The 21,221-nt window shown below is 40.4% G+C and overlaps 1 protein-coding gene across 6 annotated transcripts in view; it reads left to right on the top strand.

Moving 5' to 3' along the window:
• The window catches only part of Evi5 (ecotropic viral integration site 5), a 132,614-nt gene that overhangs the window by 72,186 nt on the left and 39,207 nt on the right, over window positions 1-21,221 (top strand). For all 6 annotated transcript variants that reach the window (XM_040733379.1, XM_040733382.1, XM_040733381.1 and 3 more), the window contains 4 exons: window positions 118-258; window positions 2,082-2,240; window positions 10,146-10,292; window positions 12,494-12,589. In XM_040733379.1, coding sequence (XP_040589313.1) covers window positions 118-258; window positions 2,082-2,240; window positions 10,146-10,292; window positions 12,494-12,589 — 543 coding nt within the window. The remainder of the gene's footprint in view (window positions 1-117; window positions 259-2,081; window positions 2,241-10,145; window positions 10,293-12,493; window positions 12,590-21,221) is intronic.

Here is a 21,221-nt window from a genome sequence, read left to right as displayed (position 1 = left end):
ATGGTGGCAGGGGAGAACTAACTCCACAGATGTATACATGCACACACAGGCATACAAAACTAATTTAAACAAATGTGCTAAGTTTTAAAAGAAATCTCAACTTTTCCCTGACTTTAGAAGAACAACTCATTCCCTGATGAAAATAACATTGCAAGGCTTCAGGAGGAACTCATCGCTGTGAAGCTGAGAGAAGCCGAAGCCATTATGGGTTTGAAGGAACTCCGGCAGCAAGTCAGAGATCTAGAAGAACACTGGCAAGTACGTCAGAGTCAGACTTGTGCTTTTCCAAAGGGAACTAAAACCAAAGTACTTAGTTTGTGTGGATTTGAAATACCCGGTGATCAACAGTAGACAATGAAAAAAAATTTTATTCAATGTCACAGTTAAGAACATTTACAACTTGGAAGTACATTTAAGATGTGCTTTATATAATTCTTAAAGTGAAACAAAAGATAAAGTAGAAACCAGATCATGGTTTTTTTTTTAATTTAATTTAATTTTTTCTGAGACAGAGTTTCTCTGTAGTTTTGCAGGCTGTCCTGGAACTCACTCTGTAGATCAGGCTGGCCTCAAACTGACAGAGATCTGCCTGTCTCTGCCTCCTGAGTGCTGGGATTAAAGGCGTGTGCCAACACCACCCATGAAAACCAGATCATATTTTTTTATTGCTTTGAACTTTTGCATTGTTCACCATTTCCTGGTGAACTATAAAGAAATATTCCTCTTATGTAGTACAAAACTTTTCATTTTTATTAAATATTTTTATCCTTTGAGAATGTCATACATGTATGCAATATATTTTGATTATATTCACCCTCACACCTCCCCCAAATCATCCCAGATACAGTTTACCTTCCCTCTCAACTTCAGATCCTCTTTTTTTTTTTTTTTTTCTTTTAAACTCACTAGTCCAGTCTGTGCTGCCCTTATACTCATGGGTGTGGAGTCAGCCATTTGAGCATGGTTGCTCTACCAGGGGCTACATTCCCTTGTCCAGGAACTGTCAGCTAACCCCTTCATGCTGGAATGTTGACTGACTTGATCTTATGCAGGTCTTGTGCAGGCAACCACAGCTGGTGAGAGTTCATGAGTCCGATGGTGCCATCATGTCCAGAAGACATTGTCTTGCCCTGACCTTCCCCACCCCCTTTCCCACAATGAGCCTTGAGGGGAGGGGCATGGCACAGGTGTTTCATTTATGACTGACCACTCCATCACTTTGGTCAGTTGTCAGTTTCTGTGTTAGCTGTTGCCCACTGCACAAAGACTGACCTATGTTGTAGAGGTGGAACTTAGAGGAGGTTTGGTACTCTGTTCGTGTAGCAAACATTTACTTTGCTATTAGTGTGAAACAGCTGAAGGGGGCACTAATGCATATTTGTAAATTTCTGACATCTTTTGAAAATACATATCGCAAAATAAACACTACTTTAGGTATATTCCCATAAATGCGTCTATTTGTAAGGGAAATTTGATAACAAAAGGAAACACCATGTAAGAAGAGAATGGAGTTTTAAAAACTGCTGGTTCAGAATGGTGATCTTGGCTTGAACTGAGGGTGGGATGAGACCTCTAGGAAAGACTGAAATTAGTGTTTGAGGGGCCTGTGAGATGCTAGTGGGAGGGGACACTTGCTGCAAGGACTCGTGACCAAGGCTGAGAATCTGAACTGATTTCCCTGGACTCCCAAGGGGGAAGAGAACTGACTCTTGGCAAGTGGTCCTCTGCACTCCATATGTGTGCTCTGGAACACTCCCAAACAGCGAATAAATGTAATATAATTTTGAAAGAACAAAAGTAATTATTCCTTGATACTGTCATGGCTTTTTAAAAAATATATTTTGAAAAGTACCCAGCTGCAACAAAGTGTCAGTTAGGTTGGGTTTGGTGACATGTATCTGGGATCCCAGCACTTAGGCAGCTGAGGCAGGAAGATAAGCCAAAAATCTACTAGAAGTACAATGCAAAAACTTCTCTCAAGCAAATAAAATGATCTTGGACAGTGCTTAAATACATGCTCTATAAAGTTAACTCTTAATTTTGGTAAAGTATTTGTTGCAATACAATGTTTTATGATTTAGCGTCATTTAGCTCGAACTTCCGGGAGATGGAAAGATCCGCCCAAGAAAAATGCTGTGAATGAGTTACAAGATGAGCTGATGAGCATTCGCCTTAGAGAAGCCGAAACACAAGCAGAAATAAGAGAAATGAAGCAAAGGATGATGGAAATGGAGACACAGGTACGACGGGCAAGCCCGACTGGATTGCAAGTAGCACTAGGTCAGAGTCTTACACAGCTGTTGTCTCAATTTCTTTGTGTTACAAAGAATAACATTGAAGAGATACTATAAAGTTATGAAGAGTAAAAATCTTGGCTTTAAATGGGAAATTACAAGCCATTGTGTTTAGGGAGTGCTAAATGAGTAAAAAATTTAACATTGCATTATCCTTAGAATTAATGTAAAAGATGAAATCTAGACAGCAGAAAGCTAAAAGTTTCCTGCTCTTACTCTCTTGAGATAGGGTCTGTCATTGAACCTGGAACAGTGGCAACTTACCATTTTCTACAATTAAGCTCTCTGGCCAGCAAGCTCCAATAATTTTCCTGCCTGTGTCCCCAACACCCCAGCTCTAGGTTCAAATGTGAGCCCACCTTTTACACACGTGCTGACAATCTAAACTCGGGCCTTCATGCTTGTTCACCAAGCACTCCTGCTCACAGCCATTGCCCCAGCCCTATTTTTTTTTTTTTTAGCTTTGTTTTGGGGCTTGGGTTTTTTTTTTTTTTTTCCAGACAAGGGTGTGCAGTGTCCCTGGCTGACTTGTTACTCATTGTGTAGCCTGGATTAGTCTCAAACTAGTGACAAACCAGCCCCAACCTTCCCAGTGTTGGGATTATAAGCATATACATTTTTCCCCCAGAGGTTTAATCTCTGCTTTGACCCTTCAATAAAATTTAAGCAAGCCAGACTCCATTTGGGCTTATTAGTGTTGCCTTATTGTACAAATTAAGAAGGGAAATTTATACAGAGCAAGGTTCCTCAACCTGAATACATAACATCTGAGCTAGAAGTTGTTTACGTAGCTAGCCTGTGCATCACAGGGTGTTTAGCAGCACCCTGATCTCTGCCCTCTCCATGCATTTCCATAAATCTGTCTCTATAAATTTCCAGTAGAGAATCACAAGTGTCGACTGTAATGTGCATTTTACCCTTTCAAGTTACGTAACGTGAGCCTGAGTAATAAGTTTAAAATGTAAGTGTGGGGTCAGCTCCTCAGGTCCCTTCTCACACCCTGTCCTAAATGTATGTGCCCCAAGATGTGCAGGTTGTTTTACTGACAAAACTTGTTTGCATTGTAAAATTTATAAATTAATGTTTGTGTGAGCTGTATTTCACATAAAGTTGTCCTGTGGGATCCATGGTGCAGATTGTAGGATCTTTAGATGTCCAAGTTCCTTAAATAAAATGGTTTGTTTGTGTGTAACCTACGTACATTCTGTAGTATACTTCAAATCATCCCTAGGTACAATGTATAATATAACAAAGAAGCAATAGAAATGATTGTTACACTTGATTATTTAGGGAATAATTACAGGAGAAGTCTGCATATATGCAGTAGATACAATAAAAAAAATTCACTCCTTAGCAGTTTGAATTGATGGATACATAGGGAAGGGCAACAGTGCATATTACTGACTTTCAGAGTATTTATTTAGCCAGTAGGGGGCATAGTTTACTCATGTCTCATCCTGTATTTTAGTGAACAGAGATGGTGGTGATTCCACCAGGCATGCTAATGTGAGTGTGCAGTGTCTTTAGGATAGACATATCTGGTTTCATATCATCCAATTACTTTCTCAAAAGGTTTTATTGAAATTCAATAAAGTTTTATTGAAAATAAATAAATATGGGAGTGTCTAAAATTATAAGGAGTCAGATTTTATTTATAATGGGAAGTTTTATTGATTTATTTGGTTATTTATTTATTTATTTGGTTTTCCGAGACAAGTTTTCTCAGTGTAGCTTTGGCTGTCCTGGAACTCGCTCTGTAGACCAGGCTGGCCTCTGACTCACAGACATTCACCTGCCTCTGCCTCCCGAGTGCTGGGATTAAAGATATGCACCACTACCACTCTGTGGGAAGTTTTATTTTTATGAACAAAATTTATACGTGTGTGTGTGTGTGTGTGTGTGTATTTGTATGTATGTGGGGGGAGTCAAGCTCCAGACATGGTTTAGAGAGCTTCTGAAGTATGAGGCATTGTCTAGCCATTAAAGGATGGACAGACAGCTAAGCAGTCAGGTGTCACAGACTATAGTAAACATGACCAGAAACTGACTCTAAGTTCAGATGAGAGAGAGGTTTCTACCCCACATAGGAGATGACATTTAACTACAACTAGGTAGTTTGGGGAATGGCTTTCTAGAGGATTTGTGTTTCAAACTGGGCTGGACAGGCAGCTGTGGCTTGTGCTAGATTTTCCTATGAGTCACTGGTTTGTAAATGCCAAGACCTTGGACTGGTAGTAATCATGAAGTTTTTTGAGAATTAAAAAAAAAAAAGCTGTGGTACAATGACAGTGACATATAGTTAGCTGCAATATTATCCTGAGTACCCATGTAGTCACTGTCCAGAATTCGTTCATGTTGACTACAGAGTATACTCCAATTTATTGAGCCGCTGTCCTCTTTTTATATGCACATTTTTATGTGGCAAGTAGTTCTGCTCTGAACATTCATTTGTATGTTTGTGTTTATTGAGTGTGGTGTTCCCTCTTTCTCTGTGCTGTGGACACCGTTGCCATCTGGATCATTTGGAACTCTTACCTTGTCAGGAGAGTGATTTCCAATGCATAGAGTGAAATACATGACTGCAAAAACAAAGCAGTTACACTGAGGTGGAATTTCCCAAGTGCTAAAACAGCTGTGTGATGTAGAACACAGACACAGAGACACTCAAAATGCATTCCTGTTTCTGGATAAAGTTTGGGGTACTTATGGTCATAATTTAAACTGCACTATAATTGCCTCATCTTTCTGTCTTTCTACCTTACTTGTGTACTTACATTTCTGATACACATATAAGTACTTTATAGCATTGAGTTTGCCAAGTGTTTTTTTTTTAATGCAGAATTTGCTAAAAACTACTAAACTCTATGTATACTTGAGGTGGTTTTAGAAATGAGCTTTGTCTCAGTAAAACTACAAAAATCCGACCTCACAGTTTCTTATAACCGCCCTGCTTAGTTCAGATTTTGTGCTTCTGTTTTATTTAATTCCTGTTTGTTGAGTCTTTTATTCCTTTTCTTTATCTCTTGGGTTTATTTGGTTTGACTTGTTTAGTGTCCCTTCAAGTAGACTCTTTGTGGTTGCTTTGTGTTTTACAACAAGCATCTTTAATTAGCACTGCCTTCAAATAATGTTGAGTTAGAGGCAACAGATTGTCTACTTTGAATTCATACGTAGTAACTGCAGCGTGCTCTTGACCTTCCTCACCTTTAAAGTATTAGTGTCATATAGATTATGTGAGTAATTTTGCCTTTGTTATTTTGTCCTAGTGAAATGTGTTTTTCTTTCAGTTGATTCCCCTTCCTGTAGATTGTGTTTTTGTCTGGCGAATCTTTATTTCAGTGTGCAGATTTGTTTTGTTTTGGTTTTTGAAACAGAGTCTCTGATGTGCAGCCCTGGCTGCCCTGGAACTCACACACATCCTCTTGCCTCTGCCTCCCAGTTACTGAGATTCAGGGGTGGCATTATCACACCTGGTTTTGAAAACGTTTTGTGTTCCTCTGCTAGCAGTAGATTTTCTTTGTTTTTATTATTTGAGGAAGACTTTATTTCTCCAGGCTTCATGGTTTTCTTTAATTGTGTATATGTGTGTGGGTATGTGCATGTGAGTGCAGGTGCTCATGGAGGCCAGAGGCATAGGATCCCTTGGAACTGGAGTTACAGTTGGCCGTGTGGGTGCTCTGGGAGAGCAGCATGCACTCTGCGCCCCTGAGCCGTCTTGTCGACATCTACTTCTCCAATTTTAAAAGACTGACACTGCTTTTCTTTCACAGATGTTTTGCTGGGTTCTCCTTTTCCTGATGGTATTGGTGATACGTCTGTGCACACACCTCACTCTCCCATACCCCTCATAACTATGCTAAGTTCCCCGTGAGATAATTCAGTTTCTGTATCAGATGCAAGACTGCTTCTGTGTATAGTTTTGTCTCGTTACATTTCTTGGTTTTTCCTTGCCTTTTCATATGCTTTGTAAGTTTTTGCGCCCATTTTCATCATCTGCCCCAACAAATATAAATTGAGAAGGGTATAGCAGTAATTGGGTATCTTGTATAGGACAGTAACTAAGGTAAGTAGATTTGATGCCTAGAAATGGGTCCACATTTCCTCCTGCTGGGCCTTTCATGTGGCAGAGTTGAGTTAATACTGTCAGATGTGCTGAGCTGAGGTTTGCTCTGTGGTTGTATACTGTGCACCACAGGGTTCAAATCCCTTTGGCAATACCTCATTTTCAGAATGAGGGCTGTGTAGCACAAATAGTAAAAACCCAGAGACAAATACTGAGGTTCAAACTGAAGATCAGAAAAGCAAAACAGCCAACCACTAGGTCTTACCTGACCGAAAGGGCAATCCTGTCTCCACAAATCCTCGTGGTGGCTGGAGACTGACTACTGCATTAGACCCTGCTCCTATCTTATACACTTCTCTAGTGCTGGGATTAAAGGTGTGTACCACCCTGCCTGGCCTCTGTGACTGGCTATCTTTGCATTCTGATCTTCAGGCAAGCTTTATTACATCATGAACAAAATATCATCACAGGGCTAGTTTCCCAGAGAGCTTTTCTCAGAAACTTCATGTCTTCATTCAGCACCAACCCCTGGAATTGAGACTATTTCCAGCAGTATTCTCTGTTACTCGTTGCTGGGAGCTGGAGGGGCAAGGTTCCTTCTCATTTTCTGATGTAGCCTCCATTTGCTTTTGTATCAGAGGTGTTTGGCCTGTTAATGCTTCTGCCTACCAATAACAGTAGTCCTCGGTCCAGAACACATTACTGCCTCTTCTTCCAAAGACAGAAGTGTATGCTGGTTCTGTGCCAGATAAAGCTTCCATTCCTTGGAAGAGATAGGGTAAAGTCTGTGCTTCTTCATATAATGACTGTTTTCCCTTGCCACCAGCCCATAGTTCTAAGACTGACCAACCTTTGTTGTGTATACCTCCCTGTTGGGGTATATGACAAGAATGTGTGATCGTCCTGCTTCAGTATCCCGAGTAGCCAGGATTACAGCCTTACACAGCTAGCTTCCACTTACTGAAGTAATTTGAATGTAATTGGCCCCAATAAGCTCATAGGGAGTGTGTGTGGCCTTGTTCTAGGAAGTGTGTCACAGTGGAGGTATACTCTGAGGTCTCATGTATGCTCAAGCCACGCCCAGTGTCTCGGAGACCACTTCCTGTTGCCTGTGAGTCAAGATGTAGAACTCTCAGCTCCTTCTCCAGCACCTTGTCTGCCTTCACGCTGCCTGCTTTCCACCAAGGTGATAACGGAATAAACCTCTGAACTATAAGTGAGCCCCAATTAAATGTTTTCTTTCATAAAAGTTACCATGATCATGGTGTCTCTTCACAGCAATGAAACCCTAATTGAGACTCACATTTTTTTGTTGGGGGAAAGATAAAATTTTCTCAAATACCAACATATCTTACCACAGCTTTTAAAAAACATTTTGTCCTGAAATTTTGGATTCCCCCCCCCCCTCCATGTCTTATGAACTCTTCTGGAACTCTAATATTTTTCAGTATGCCTAATCTTGTATTTCATCCTTTCACTGAGTGTGTGTGTGTGTGTTACACATGTACATGTTTGTGTTTGGGTGTGCATGTGTTTGGGACAGGTCTCCCCTTAAACCTAGAGCTCACCTGTTGGCTAGACCGGATACCAGTGAGCTCTAGAGGCTGCTTATCTCTGTCCCCCCTGGACATTAGCTCCCCAGCATTGGGGTTGCAAATATGAGCTGCCATGCCCGGTCTATACTTGGATGCCAAAGATGGAAACCCAAATCTACATGGCCATACATGGCAAGCATCTAACCCACCGAGCCATCTATCCAGTCCCTCATTGAATTTTTAATTTCAGTAGTTATATTGATCTGTAGAAATTCTATTTGATTAGTTCTTAAAATTTGCAAAATTTAGCCAGGCATGGTGACACACATCTATAATTAGGGCACTCAGCAGGTAAAAGCAGAAAGGTTGTATCAGACCAACCCAGGCCGCATAGCAAGACACTGGCTTAAAAAAAAAAATGACAACAGGGTGTTTTGGCCAAATTCACTCTTCCTCCCCAGCTTAGCCTATCACGTGCTGAGGTAATAGGTGTGCCTGCTGTGCTACTTCTGGATGTTTCTCCTACTGACTTCTTTCTTTTTCCCTTTTTCTTTTGTGTGTGTGTGTGTGTGTGTTTTTTTTTTTTTTTCTTGACAGGGTTTCTTTGTCCTGGAACACGCTCTGTAGACCAAGCTGGTCTCAGACTCACAGAGATCCTTCTGCCGCTGCCTCCCCAGTGCTGGGATTAAATAAATGTGCCTCCATGCCCAGCACTTTATTTTTTGTCTCTTTAATAATTTTAAGCGTTTATTTGATGTAAAGTCCTCATATAGTTTCCTTATTATGAGGAATTCTTAAACTATACTCTTGTCTTTTTGTCACTGCTTCTAACCCACCGTTAAGTCTTGAGATTCTTTGCAGCTGTGATGAAGGAATATCCGTCGGGGGGTATAGCTATTTGTCCCAGGTGTGGCAAGCACCTAAGACAAAGGTTGTAGGACATTTGGAACTCAGTGCATTTAATTTTGCACTGAGAAAGAATAGACTCACAGGTGATGGCTTCGATAGGTGGTCTTCTGAGTGTGGTCGGAAGATGAGAAAAAGGGAAGGAATTGGCAGTGGAAGTCTACATATGGAATTTTCCACCTTCTTCCCCAGTGAAACTGGAGGCAGCGCCATTTTTCACGGAGCGAGGTAGAATGAACCAGATAACAGTGGCAGCTGGGGTTCACTGTGCCCATAGACGTCTCCTGCAGTGACCCTTCCATGTCTTCCTTGCGCGATCTTTCTAACACAGCCAGAAGACCAGCGGCCGTGGCCACCTATTCTCCCAGTACATTGGAATTTGGTTAGGATTCAATAACTTGTCAAAGACCAGAGAACACACGTTCACAGAGATCTTACCACATATATGCTGTTCACGTATGATCTCATTTAGTTCTGGAGACGTCCAAGTTAAATAAAAAATAGCATGTATTTTCGTACGGACACGAAAACTAGAGACTTGGAGATGTTGCTTTCTTAATCATCAAGGGGCAAAGCCAGACTTGAAAGCTGTCTGTGGCCGAGCACAGGCAGGCAGGAGCATCCGCATGAGTGACACAGTGAGAGCCTATCTCAAAAATCAAAGCAGGAAATCCCACGCTGCATCCTGGAAAAGAAGCCAAACTAGACAGGGGATATAGGACATGTGACACACAGGGTGATGTGAGAGTTTCCAGGTCAGTTTGTGCTGTTTCCTCATGTGTGTCTCCAGTGTTTCAGAGATACCCACCTCTAGGTCGTATGTGAAGGTCTTCATAGTTTATAGATTTTAAAAAAATAAATAAATGGTATATTTAGGTTTAAATTTTTGTTTCTTTAAGTATTTCTGGTGTTTTGAAGCAGGGTCTCGTGTAGCCCAGGCTAACCTCAAAGTCTGTATTACAGAGACAAAGCTAACCTAGAACTCCTGGTCCTCCTGCCTCCACCTTCCAGACACTGGGATTACAGGTGTGCCACCGTGCCCGACCGTTATGTTGGTTATAATTTTTAATATTCTTTTGAAGAATTCAGTTTTTTTTTGTTTTAAATGTTTGTGTTTGAGACATGAGTCTTGCTGTGTGGTATGGGCTGTCCTGACATTCACAGTGTAGCCCAGGTTATCTTTGAATTTACTGATCCTACTTCCTCAGCCTCCCTCGTACTGGGATTATATGTGTTGCACACTTGGCAGAATTTGTAAGACTGTTAAAGTGTAAGATTTACAGATAAAAATTTACTAAAAATGTCCAGGCTTTTATCTATAGTGAGCCTATTTATATTTCCCATTAGAACCAGATCAATAGTAACCAACTTCGAAGAGCAGAACAAGAGGTGACCAGTCTGCAGGAGAAGGTACATTCTCTTTCTGCGAAGAACAAAGGGTTGCTTACCCAGTTAAGTGAGGCAAAGCGCAGACAGGCAGAGATCGAATGCAAGGTAAGTTTCAGTGTAACGACGCCTTTTATAGATTTATTTACCGTGGTTTTATTTTGTCTTTTTGAGTAGTCAGTATATGATCCTGACTAGCTTGGAGCTTGCTGTGTAGACTAAACTGATCTCAGAATCTCATTGATTCTTTTCTCTCTGCCTCTCATTGCTGGATTCACAGCTAGATTAAAATTTCAGACAAGGATATATCATCTTGTTCAGAGGGTAAATTGCAAGGACGACACCTCATTTTTAACCTTAGACTTGGTTAAGTTACTGTCTTACACTGGCATAGACTAGAGTGGCTTTTCGATGTTTCTTTTGACTAGTGTCTCTTTAAAACCTAGCTTGTGATGACTCAACTGAAAATGCAGGTGATTGGAGAGGTTGAAGCAGTCATTACTGATATGCTTTCTGGGTAACAGAGAGAGAAAGAGGAATGTATATGTATAGGTAAATTAAGAAAATGAGTACAATTTCCATTCTTTTAATCAGTTTGTGTTGCATGAAGCTTTTTGCTTGAAAATCACTACAAGTATTTGAAATACGTTGAATTTTTTTTTCACAGAAGGACCATATAGTAGCTTTAGCTAATGAGAGGGACAGATGGTTGGGGCATCGGTTAGAGGAGAGGAGGATGGATGTACATACATAAACGTGTGTGAGAATGACTAGACGTGTGTAGTCTGAGCCTTGGAGCAGGTCACTGGAGGGAAGCTGTGATGTGTGAGTGGAACTCCTCCATCTCTAGCACAGCTGCTCTGGTAGTGCTGTGCCCCTCGTGTGTTCAAGCCTTAACTGTTCTCTGAGAACTGACTTCCAGTGACACACATAAAGCTGTAATTCCATCAACTTGCTCTGGTGTCATTAAAAACCGAGAGTGAAGCTTGAGTGGTTTATCAGTGTCACCGAAATCCAGAGATGAAATTACATCCTGATAAATATTCATGGCTGTTAGAATTTAGACTGAAGAAATCTGTAGGCAGTACTGACAATTGTATTAACTCAAGAAGTAACCCTTTTAAAATGTAGAGCGGGACTAATTTAAAAATGGAGTGGTGCACAGTAAGGTTACAGCTGTATGATTTGTCTCACTGGTAGCTGAGACTTTATGCTGCCACATCGTCCTTGTGATTTATCTGTAATAGAGAACTAAGTGTAGTCTTTTTTATCCGAATGTCACTTTTCTTTAAACATTTTGGTAACAGTATTTCTGAATTTAATATTGTCTTGGTACCTGTTAGCAAAACACAGCGTTCTTTTGAAGTGTTTATGGAATTTGGACATGAAGATACTTGTTTTGAGTTTTTCTAAGTAATGGATAAAGACTCAGGACAGTAGAGGACTGGGCAGACTGATAGGGATTTCCCTTAGGTTTTATTTGTTTGTTAGTACCTTGTAAAATGTACCAAGGATACATTTTGCAGGGCACTAATGTCTGATGTCCCCCTTGTATGTGAACTCTGGATTAATTCAGTCTTCTTTAGATCCTGTAGATCTTGGTAATTAATATTAGTGTACTAATTGTTACTCTAGCACCTAGGACTTGTCACATTTCCCTGTTAGGCTGCAACAATTCATTAACAATTATAATTTTTTCAAAGAAGCCAGTCCCTTAGTTACATAAATTTTATTTGCTTTCATTAAGTTTTATATAATTAAAGTTTATGATTTGTTGGCGAGTAACCATTAAAGCTCATTTTATTTTCCATCTATACAAAGTATCTGAATATTACCTATATTATCAACATTATTTTTACTCAATAAATGACTTTGAGTATTTTCACTTAAAATATTACAAGCTTATAATCCCCAGTTTCAGTCCAAAAACACTCTGAATCACAAATGTTTTTTTTTTGTTTGTTTTTTCATAAATTTCACACAGTTTCATTTGGAGGCAGCATCTGATTTGAACTAATAGATGGTCACTTATCTCAGACACTGCTGGGTTTATGCACCTTAATATTTTTTGTTTGTTTGTTTGTTTTTCTAGATAGGGTTTCTCTGTATTGTTTTGGAGCCTGTCCTGGAACTCACTCTGTAGACCAGGCTGGTCTTGAACTCACAGAGATCTGCCAGCCTCTGCCTCCCGAGTGCTGGGATTAAAGGCACATGCCACCACCACCCAGCGTACCTTAATATTTTGTATGATCTGAAAAATCTCGGTTCTAAACTCCGCCAGTTTATTACTGTTTTTCTCGGTGCTGCAGAACAAGGAAGAAGTCATGGCTGTGAGACTCCGGGAAGCTGATAGCATAGCCGCCGTGGCTGAACTGCAGCAGCACATTGCCGAGCTTGAAATCCAGGTATGGCGTGGCTTCCTCCCTGTGCTCCAGACCTGCCTCCCGGCGACTGTGGAGGCCAGAGTTGAAGTTGAATGTCTTCCTCTATTGCTATTGGCTTTATTCACTGAGGCAGGGTCTCACACTCTGGCTAGTCTTGCTAGCCAGCCTGCTCCAGGAATCCCTTGTCTCCTGAGTCTCTGCCTGCCTGGCATCATAGGCAGCTGCCATGCTCAGCTGACACTCACATGGATGTTGAGGACCTGAACTTGGGGCTTCTCACTTGGGTGGTATGTGCTCTACCCACAGAGAAATCTCAGCCCTCAGGTGTGTTTTTGTTTATACATAACATAAAGTGTTTAACATTTACAATTAAGAATATTCATGCTGTTGTATGGCCACCAACACCATCTGCCTCCAGAACATTGTTGTTTCCTGCATGAAACTCAGCGTGTCCAGCAAGTCCTGACTTGACGTTCCTCCTTCTATAGCCCCTGGCGTTCACCATTTAGTGTCTTATCTCTGTGAATCTGACCACTCCAGTTACATTCTATTGGGAACCATGAAACGGTCCTTTGTGATAGGCTGGTTTCACTTGGCATGAAGTTCTAAGGTCCATTCACGTAGTGCACCTTATACCCTCTTTCCTTTTAAAGCTACGTGCGCCCTTCACTGCCTGTGTCTACTACATCTGTGCTACCACTCATTTGTCTGCCTTTGCTGTTGTGAGCGACACTGCTGTGATCAGAGATGTTTCTGTGCATCATCTAGAAATACTGCGTCATACGATAATTCTGTTTCAGTTTGTGTGGAGTTGCAATGCTGTTTTCTGTAAAATGTTCCGGTTTACATTCCTAAATTCAGAGCACAAGAATTCCATTTTCTACATCTTCACCACTACTAACTAATTTTCAGGAGCTTGGAAACCTGTCATCCTGTGTGTTTTAGGTGGTATCACCTCCTTATTCTCATAGGCGGTTTCCCAGTGGGTGGTAGTACCAGGCATCCCTTTACCTGATATTTAGCTTTATGTATCATCTTTAGAGAAAAGTCCACTCAAGCCTTGTCCACTTGTGAATCTATTTGTCTTGTCTCTGATGAGTTGTAGAAGGTACTTGTGCATTCTCAGTAGCAATCCCATGTCAAATGATGTTGTTTATAAATATTTTCTCCTGTATGTTCTTTTTAAGATTTATTTTTCATTGGGCGTTGGTGGTGCATGTCTTTAATTCCAGCTCTTGGAAGGTAGAGGCAGGCGGATCTCTGTGAGTTTGAGGCCAGCCTGGTCTAGCGATTTCCAGGACAGGCTCCAGAACAATACAGAGAAACCCTGTCTCGAAAGAAACCAAAAACAAACAAACAAAAAAGATGTATTTTTTATTTTATGTATATGGGCCTACGTTATGTATACCATGTGCATGTAATGCCCACAGAAGCCACAAGAGGGTGTCGGTTCCCTACAGGTGGTTGCTAGCCACGATATGGGTTCTGGGAACAGAACTTGGGTCCTCTGCCAGAGAACACTTGCTCCTAACCGCTGACCTGTCTCTCTAGCACCAAGGTGTCACAGGTCTTTCTTTGTGCTGTCAGCTCCCAAATAATGATACGGAGACTTTTTATTAATTATGAAAGCTTGGCCTTAGCTTACGCTTGTTAACTAGCCCTTAAGCTCTAAATTAGCCATTTGTATTAATACACATTCTGTCGTGTGGTTCATACCTTTCCTTGGTACCATACACTCACCTGCATTTGCATCTGGCTGGTGAACCTCCTGCCTCAGATTCTTTCCCAGAGTTCCTATCTCTCTCCGGAAGTCCCGCCTATCTTCTCCTGCCTAGCTATTGGCTGTTCAGCTCTTTATTAAACCAATCAGAAGGTGCCTTAGGCAGGTGAGGTAAACAGAGACATATCTTCACATGGTGTACAAAAAGATTATCTCAGCACCAAAGGTAGCCCCTTTTCTTTGTTGATAATGTCTTTTGATATATGAAAGCCTTTTATTTTTTGAAGTCCAAAGTCTGAGCAGAGAACTTGGATTTCGCTTTTGTTAACTGGTAATAAGTCCATTTTGAATGGCACTTCATCATATTTCTGCACTGTCACTTCTATTTTAAAAAGAAAATTTAGATTTTTAAAAGTAAATGTGGGTCAAACATGGTGGCAAATGTTATTCCAGTCACTTGAGAGGCTAAAGCAGGAGATGTCAGGCTTGGGCACTAAATATTCTTAAACTTTTCTCTGACTTTCTGTGCCAAGTCCTTAGCAATCCTTATACTGTTACTTTGCTATAAGGTTGGATTTCTTAGATTCCAGTGTTCATGAGCATATGGGTTTATACATATCACAAATGACAAGATTTCTTTTTGCTATATTTTTTTTGTTTTGTTTTGTTTTCTAGGCAGCATGTTACTGTGTTGCTCACATTAGCATGGAAGTTTATATGGCTCAGGCTGTCCTCTAACCCATGATCATCTTGTTTCTGCTTTCTAAGTGTTAGGATTGCAGAATGCCGTCACAGCTAGCACAACTCCCATCTTTTTTAAAGGCCAAGTAGCATTCTATTGTATACACTGACATCTTCCTTATCCACTCATCAACCAGTCCATGCGTAGGTAGGTTTCACATTTGGCTTCGGCGAAATCAAATGTTTTTCTATTCTACTTCAAAGCTTCTGTGTGGGCAGAGTTTTCCTGTGCCATTAGCCGCTCCCAAATCATCACTTAGAAACTTAATATAATTGTAAATGCTCAGCCAGTAGCTCAGGCTTGTTACTAGCTGGCTCTTACATTTTAAATTAACCATGTTTCTTATCTGTGCTCTGCCACTTGGCTCATGGGTTATTCATTTTCTATACATCCTGCTTCCTCTGTGCCTGTTGGTGTCTCCTGACTCTGCCCTTCTTCATCTCAGCATCCTTAGTTGGGGTGTCCTGCCTATTTCCTGCCTTGCTGCCTTCCAGGCAGTCCTTTATTAACCATGAGAGTAATACATATTCACAGTGTGCAGAGGATTGGTTATTCCACCACACTTCTGTTTCTCTGTATCTTGAGTCTTGATAAGTGGACCATTTGTTAGCACGTTTTCAGCCTGGAATAACTTCAGGTACTCCTTTCTTACCATCTATAATGCATGCCAAAGATGCATGTGTAAGGTGGTCAAGTTTTCGGCTTCAGTAGCTAACATTATTTTACACCTTAAGTTACTTCCCTGCCGGTGTTTTACCTGTTGTGTGGACTAGTACTACAGGAGGCAAAACAAACAAGCCCCTTTGTGGACCTGTCCTAGCATTTCTGATGTTCCCTGCCCACCCTCAGTTCATCTACTGACTGTCTTGCTTCTCCCAGCCAGTCTCTTTTTACAGCTTCCACTGTAGGTAACTCTCCAGCGGTTCCCAGAGCTGCCTTTCTAAAATACAAGCATCTGTTGGTGGCCTTTACCTGCCAATCACATCAGAACTCCTCAGCATGAGATCCTCGTCTTTTATCATTCCCCACACTCATGTTTCCAGCTTTATCTCTCGCCACTCTGTCTCCGCCCCCACACACAACCATGCCCACTATCCTCCACAGTTTCCTTTTCCAGGGCTTTCGAGTTCTTTCAGATTGCCGTGCCCTTCGGCGTACTGTTGTCTTCTTACAGTTTTGTACATTCTACAGTTTTTGAGGCAATTTCCTTGCTCTTCCAGAACTGTGTGCCCTTGATCTGACTCGCTTTTAAGTCACTCTGGAAGGATATTGTTAGTAAATGTCTCTGGCTCAGCATTTATTTATTGTAGATTAAGATCCACAGATACTAATTTAATGTATTTATTTATTTACTGTAGATTAAGATTCACAGATAGGCAATAATTTCTGCACTCTCAAGAGAGAGGCATGAAGATTAAAAGTTCAAGGCCAGCATGAGCTACTATATAGAGCTATGTCTTAAAGGGAAAAAAACCTCTTAAATTATTCACAGTTGTGGAAATATGTCAAATCAGTTTTAAGTTCCACTAGGGGGGGACTAAGACTCTGTATTTTGTATTTATCCATCAATTAATGTTTCCAATTGATGTTATGTAGCCTTGGTTAAACTGAAACTCACAAAGATATCTTGCCTCTGGTTCCAGAGTACTGGGATTAAAGGTGTGTACCACTAGGCTTGGCATTTGTTAATTTCTCACAAACTAAATTCTCCATGTAATAAACTATATTATTATATAACATGGTTTTAATTTTTGTATTATATAATGCATAATCTCTTATTCTTATAATTAAAGCTTGCTTTTTAATATAATTACTAAAGTATACTTTTGAAAATATACGTAGAGGAAATAGAGGGAGAAATACTTTATAAATTCTGTGACATTCTAAAAAGACTTTAACATATATGTGTATATATATGTGTATGATATACACACACGTGTATACACACATACACAGACACAAACATACGTACACACACCTGTGAGGCTAACATTTATTGAATTTGTTTTCAAAGATTCTTCAGCTACTTTGGGGCGATTGAGTCCACCTGCATGTTATTATTTGACATCAAGACGTGTGTAATTGTTTATTATTTTTTATAATACTGCTCCTACTTTTGAAGGAAATGCTTTATTTTAGAGTCTTACATTGAACTTAAACCTTTTCCTGGAACTGTTGTATTGTTGTTTGTCATTTGTTTTTCAATATAGGGTTTTTCTATGTAGCCCTGGCTGCTCTGGAACTTGCACTATAGACCAGGCTGGCCTCAAACTCAGAGATCCGCCTGCCTCTGCCTCACAAGTGCTGGGATTAAAGGCACCAACCCCAGCTCCTGGAACGGTTTTAAAAATGTATTACTACCTACATTTCTTGTTCTTAAACTGAATGATAGTTATTTATTGGCGAGTCTAGTCACTATTCTGCTACAATATTAACCTGGGAACAATAAATTTTCTGTCTATAAAAGTCAGATGTTTAATTCCAAAATGGCATCAGGTTTAAGAAATTAGTATATCATGTATGTCATTTTAATCTTTAGGTAGTCATTATATAGTTATTTCATTCAAGTCTCTTGTTACTTCCTCAGATAAAGCTCTTTTATTTATTTGGCTTTTAATGCTAAGGGTTCACCCCAGCACCATGTACATTCTATGCAGTCAGTCTTCATGAAGTTATAGTGGTCTAAGCTCTGAGTTTTCCTTTATGGCCTCCAACTTGGGATACTCCCACTTAGCCTCCCAAGCCGCTGGGCTGACGGGAGTGCAGCACCAGGTCTGGGCCAGCCTTCTATCTTAACAACATGTGTGGGTGTGCACTGCAGGCCTGGCGGTGCCCTGGGACTGGAGGTAAGGAGGCTGAGGCCCACCTGACTGCGTTCTAGAAGGTGAGTGAAGCTGGGTCTGCAGAACAGCAAGTGCTTTGAGCTGCTGAGTCACCCTCAGCTCTCAGCACTCCAGTGAATTCCTGTGCTTTAAGCTGCTTTGTCTTTTAAACCATTAGTTATTGTGAGTTTAAGTTACATTTATTCTTACTGGATGCAGAAAACCACGATCCAATTATGTTTGTGGAGTACTGTGTGAAGCTTCCGTATTTGTCTGCTTTGTATATTGTTAAATCAGGTTAAACACATCTATTTTTCTCAGACATTTATTCGTTCATTTTGAGATAGGCTCCCAGAAACCCCAGATTGTAATTAGAACTAAGCATCCCGTGCCTCCGCATTGTGATCGTTGGCATTACAGGCTGACTTCTCTTTATCTGACACATGGTCTTTCTTTATGGTGGAAAATTTCGGTGCCATTCCTCTAGGTTTTGAAAGCACACAGTGTGTTTTTATTATCTGCAGGTGCTGTGCAATAGTACATGTAGCACTTAGGGATTTGGTACTTCTTCCTGCCCATGGCTTCTCTCTCCTTCCTCATTCTTCCCTCCCTTTCCTTCTCCCTCCCTCCCACATGTGTATTAGGGTCAAATCCCAGGCCTCAAGCATGCCAGGCAGGTGCTCTGCCACTATCTCATCCTCAACCCTCCGGTAGGGCCTCAAATTTATTAGAGAATGACCTCTAAAGCCCAGATCCTCCTCTACCACCCAAGGGCTGGGGTTGTAGGCATTTGCCATCATGCCAGGCGGTCCAGTCCTTGGTGGGGTTTTTTCTATTTATTTGAGAGAGAGAGAGAGAGAGAGAGAGAGTATGCCAGTGCCAGCAGACCACAGGATGGTGTTGGATCCCTTGAGCTAAACAAGTTAATTTGTGTAAAGTTAAAACCCAGTTTCAGTGTTTTGTTTCTGGATTTATTGTACTTGGAAATATACTTCATACTGGATGCTTTAAATATTCCAGCACACCAATAACAAAAGGACTAGTAGCTGGTACTGCTGTACACAGAACATGTCCAGTAGTGTTCTCATCTCCTTAGTATATTCTGTAGTTTAATTTCATAGAAACCATATAAGACAGGAATTGTTAATATCTTTACAGTTGAAGAATCTCAAAATATAGGAGATTTTAAAGTGAATTGGTATTTATAAGGGAATCCACACTTAGTTCTTTTAAATTAAAACAAATTATTATTTAATAGTATCAGAACATATTGTTAGGGTAGTTTAATTTTTTTTTCACAGTAGATTGACTGTCTCCTGTAGTAATTCCTTCAATTATAATTGTTCACTGCTTAAAGTTTTCTGTCCCTCCCCCCATCAGGACCGTTGTTCTAGTTCTTCTCTTTTTCCTTGGGTAAACACACGCTGTGCGTAAGCTGAGCATCCCACAGCCTTTCAGATCTTCCTTCCTGCTGCACTCAGTGTGTCTTTCTCCTCTAACCTCTGACCATCTTGATCATCAGTATGCTAAACTTGATGCTGTGAGTGTAACAGTTTATTTCTCAAAATAACATTTATGTTCTTAAATGTTGACCCCATTTAAAAGTGGTACATGTAAAAAAAATGTTAAATTCTGTTAAATTTAAGTGGGTTATTTCCTTCAGTTCAGCCAACGTTTATGGAGCGTTTATGATGTACCTGTCAGTATCCAAATCACTACCTGGATTAGCAAACAGGATACAAAATTTTCTCCTTCTTTAGCTTAATGTAGACAAAAAACTTAGATGAATAGAAAGGGTGAATCACACAGTATGCAGTTTAGAAGATGATGAATGCCATGATGAAAAAGGAGGTATTGAGAATGTGACCGGGTGAGGTTCACTAGAAAGAACTTAAAATAAGGATTTAAAATAAGGCATGTGGGGCTCGAGGGCTCGGTGCTAAAGAACACTTGCTGCTTTTCTAGAGGAACCAAGTCTTGACACCTTTGACGTTCATGGACACCTGCACTTACATGCAGTCTCTCTCTCTCTCTCTCTCTCTCTCTCTCTCTCTCTCTCTCTCTCTCTCTCTCTCTCTCTCTCTCTCTCTCTCTCTCTCTCTCTCTCTCATATAATAAGAAACAAAGTAAGACAGACAGAGGTTTGGTAAAGAACTCACTGCTAAGGTAAGGAGTGTTGTGAGTAGTCAGTCTCTGGGTGGAGTAGGTAGGTCAGGGAGAAAGAGGAAGTCTGAGAAACAAATAGGACCTGTTACTTGGAACCTAAGAACTTTGGCTTTTCTCTGAGTAATATGGAGAGTCAATAAAGGATTTGAGTGTATGAGGCATTTACTCTAATAAAATGCTTAGCCCAAACCTTATTCAGAATTATCTTGTAAGTATGTGCAGTCTTTACATTAATGGGAAATGGTCAGAAACCAATGTTTCTCTCTTTACTGGAGTCTTTACCACTCTGTTCCAAATGTTGTCTGAATTCTGTTTCTACATTAACACTACAACAGAACTATCACTACTTCTCAAGTAGTGGGACAAAGCATAGAAAAGTTCATGTTAGCTCAGTTAGTTGAGCAAAATAGGTCATTAAAAAATAAGCATGTTGGTTTATCAAAAAGCGTGTTATAAACAGTATGCTAAGTGAGCCTTTATGTTTGTATTGCTTTGTTACAGATAATGGAAACTATTCATTTAAGACAGGATGGTTCTACTCAGACCCAGCCTAGGTCCTTTTCCTGGTACTTCGTAGCACTTACCCACTTTTGCTAGTTTGCCCAGCAGATAACCTCTAGGGATGCCTCAGATGGGCAATACCCCAACCACCAATGGCTTAGAAAACGCCCACTCAGAATTCTGTTCTGACAGTGAATGTGGGATCTGGGTTTAAATCAGTGTGCCTAGAGCAGTGTGCACTTTTGACAGAGATGGAAAGGAAGTGATAAGGCCTTTACTATCACCTTTAAAATATTAATGCTTTTAATTGTGTGTGATTACAGTGATGTTACTGAACCATGGAATTCACCAGAAAGCTTTGTAATTGATTTGTTATTTCCAGCTTCCTAAATTAATAGTTACACTGCAAGTGATAATATAAATGCAAGCTTTGTTTGCTAAGATTCCATCTGACCCTCAAAGTATATTTATTGTTTCCATTTTGAACAACTTAATTAAATGATAGAATATTTGTCCTTCAGAACTTTTTAAAACTTGGAGCTTGTTTGTAACTGTATCACAACAAAGAAATCCGGGTATAGGACTGCTCCTCTTTGCTTGCTGTCTAGTTTTTAGGGTTTGCATATGATACAGGATCCTTATCCTGCAGACAGATTCCATTGTGTACATTCTGCAGACACTTGACTAGTATAGCTCAAAGCC

The sequence above is a fragment of the Mesocricetus auratus genome, unplaced genomic scaffold (assembly GCF_017639785.1).
Source record: "Mesocricetus auratus isolate SY011 unplaced genomic scaffold, BCM_Maur_2.0 Super-Scaffold_100031, whole genome shotgun sequence".
NCBI classification, from domain to species: Eukaryota; Metazoa; Chordata; class Mammalia; order Rodentia; family Cricetidae; genus Mesocricetus; species Mesocricetus auratus.
Note: the sequence above shows the minus strand (reverse complement) of the source record. Positions and strands in the feature narration are given on the sequence as shown.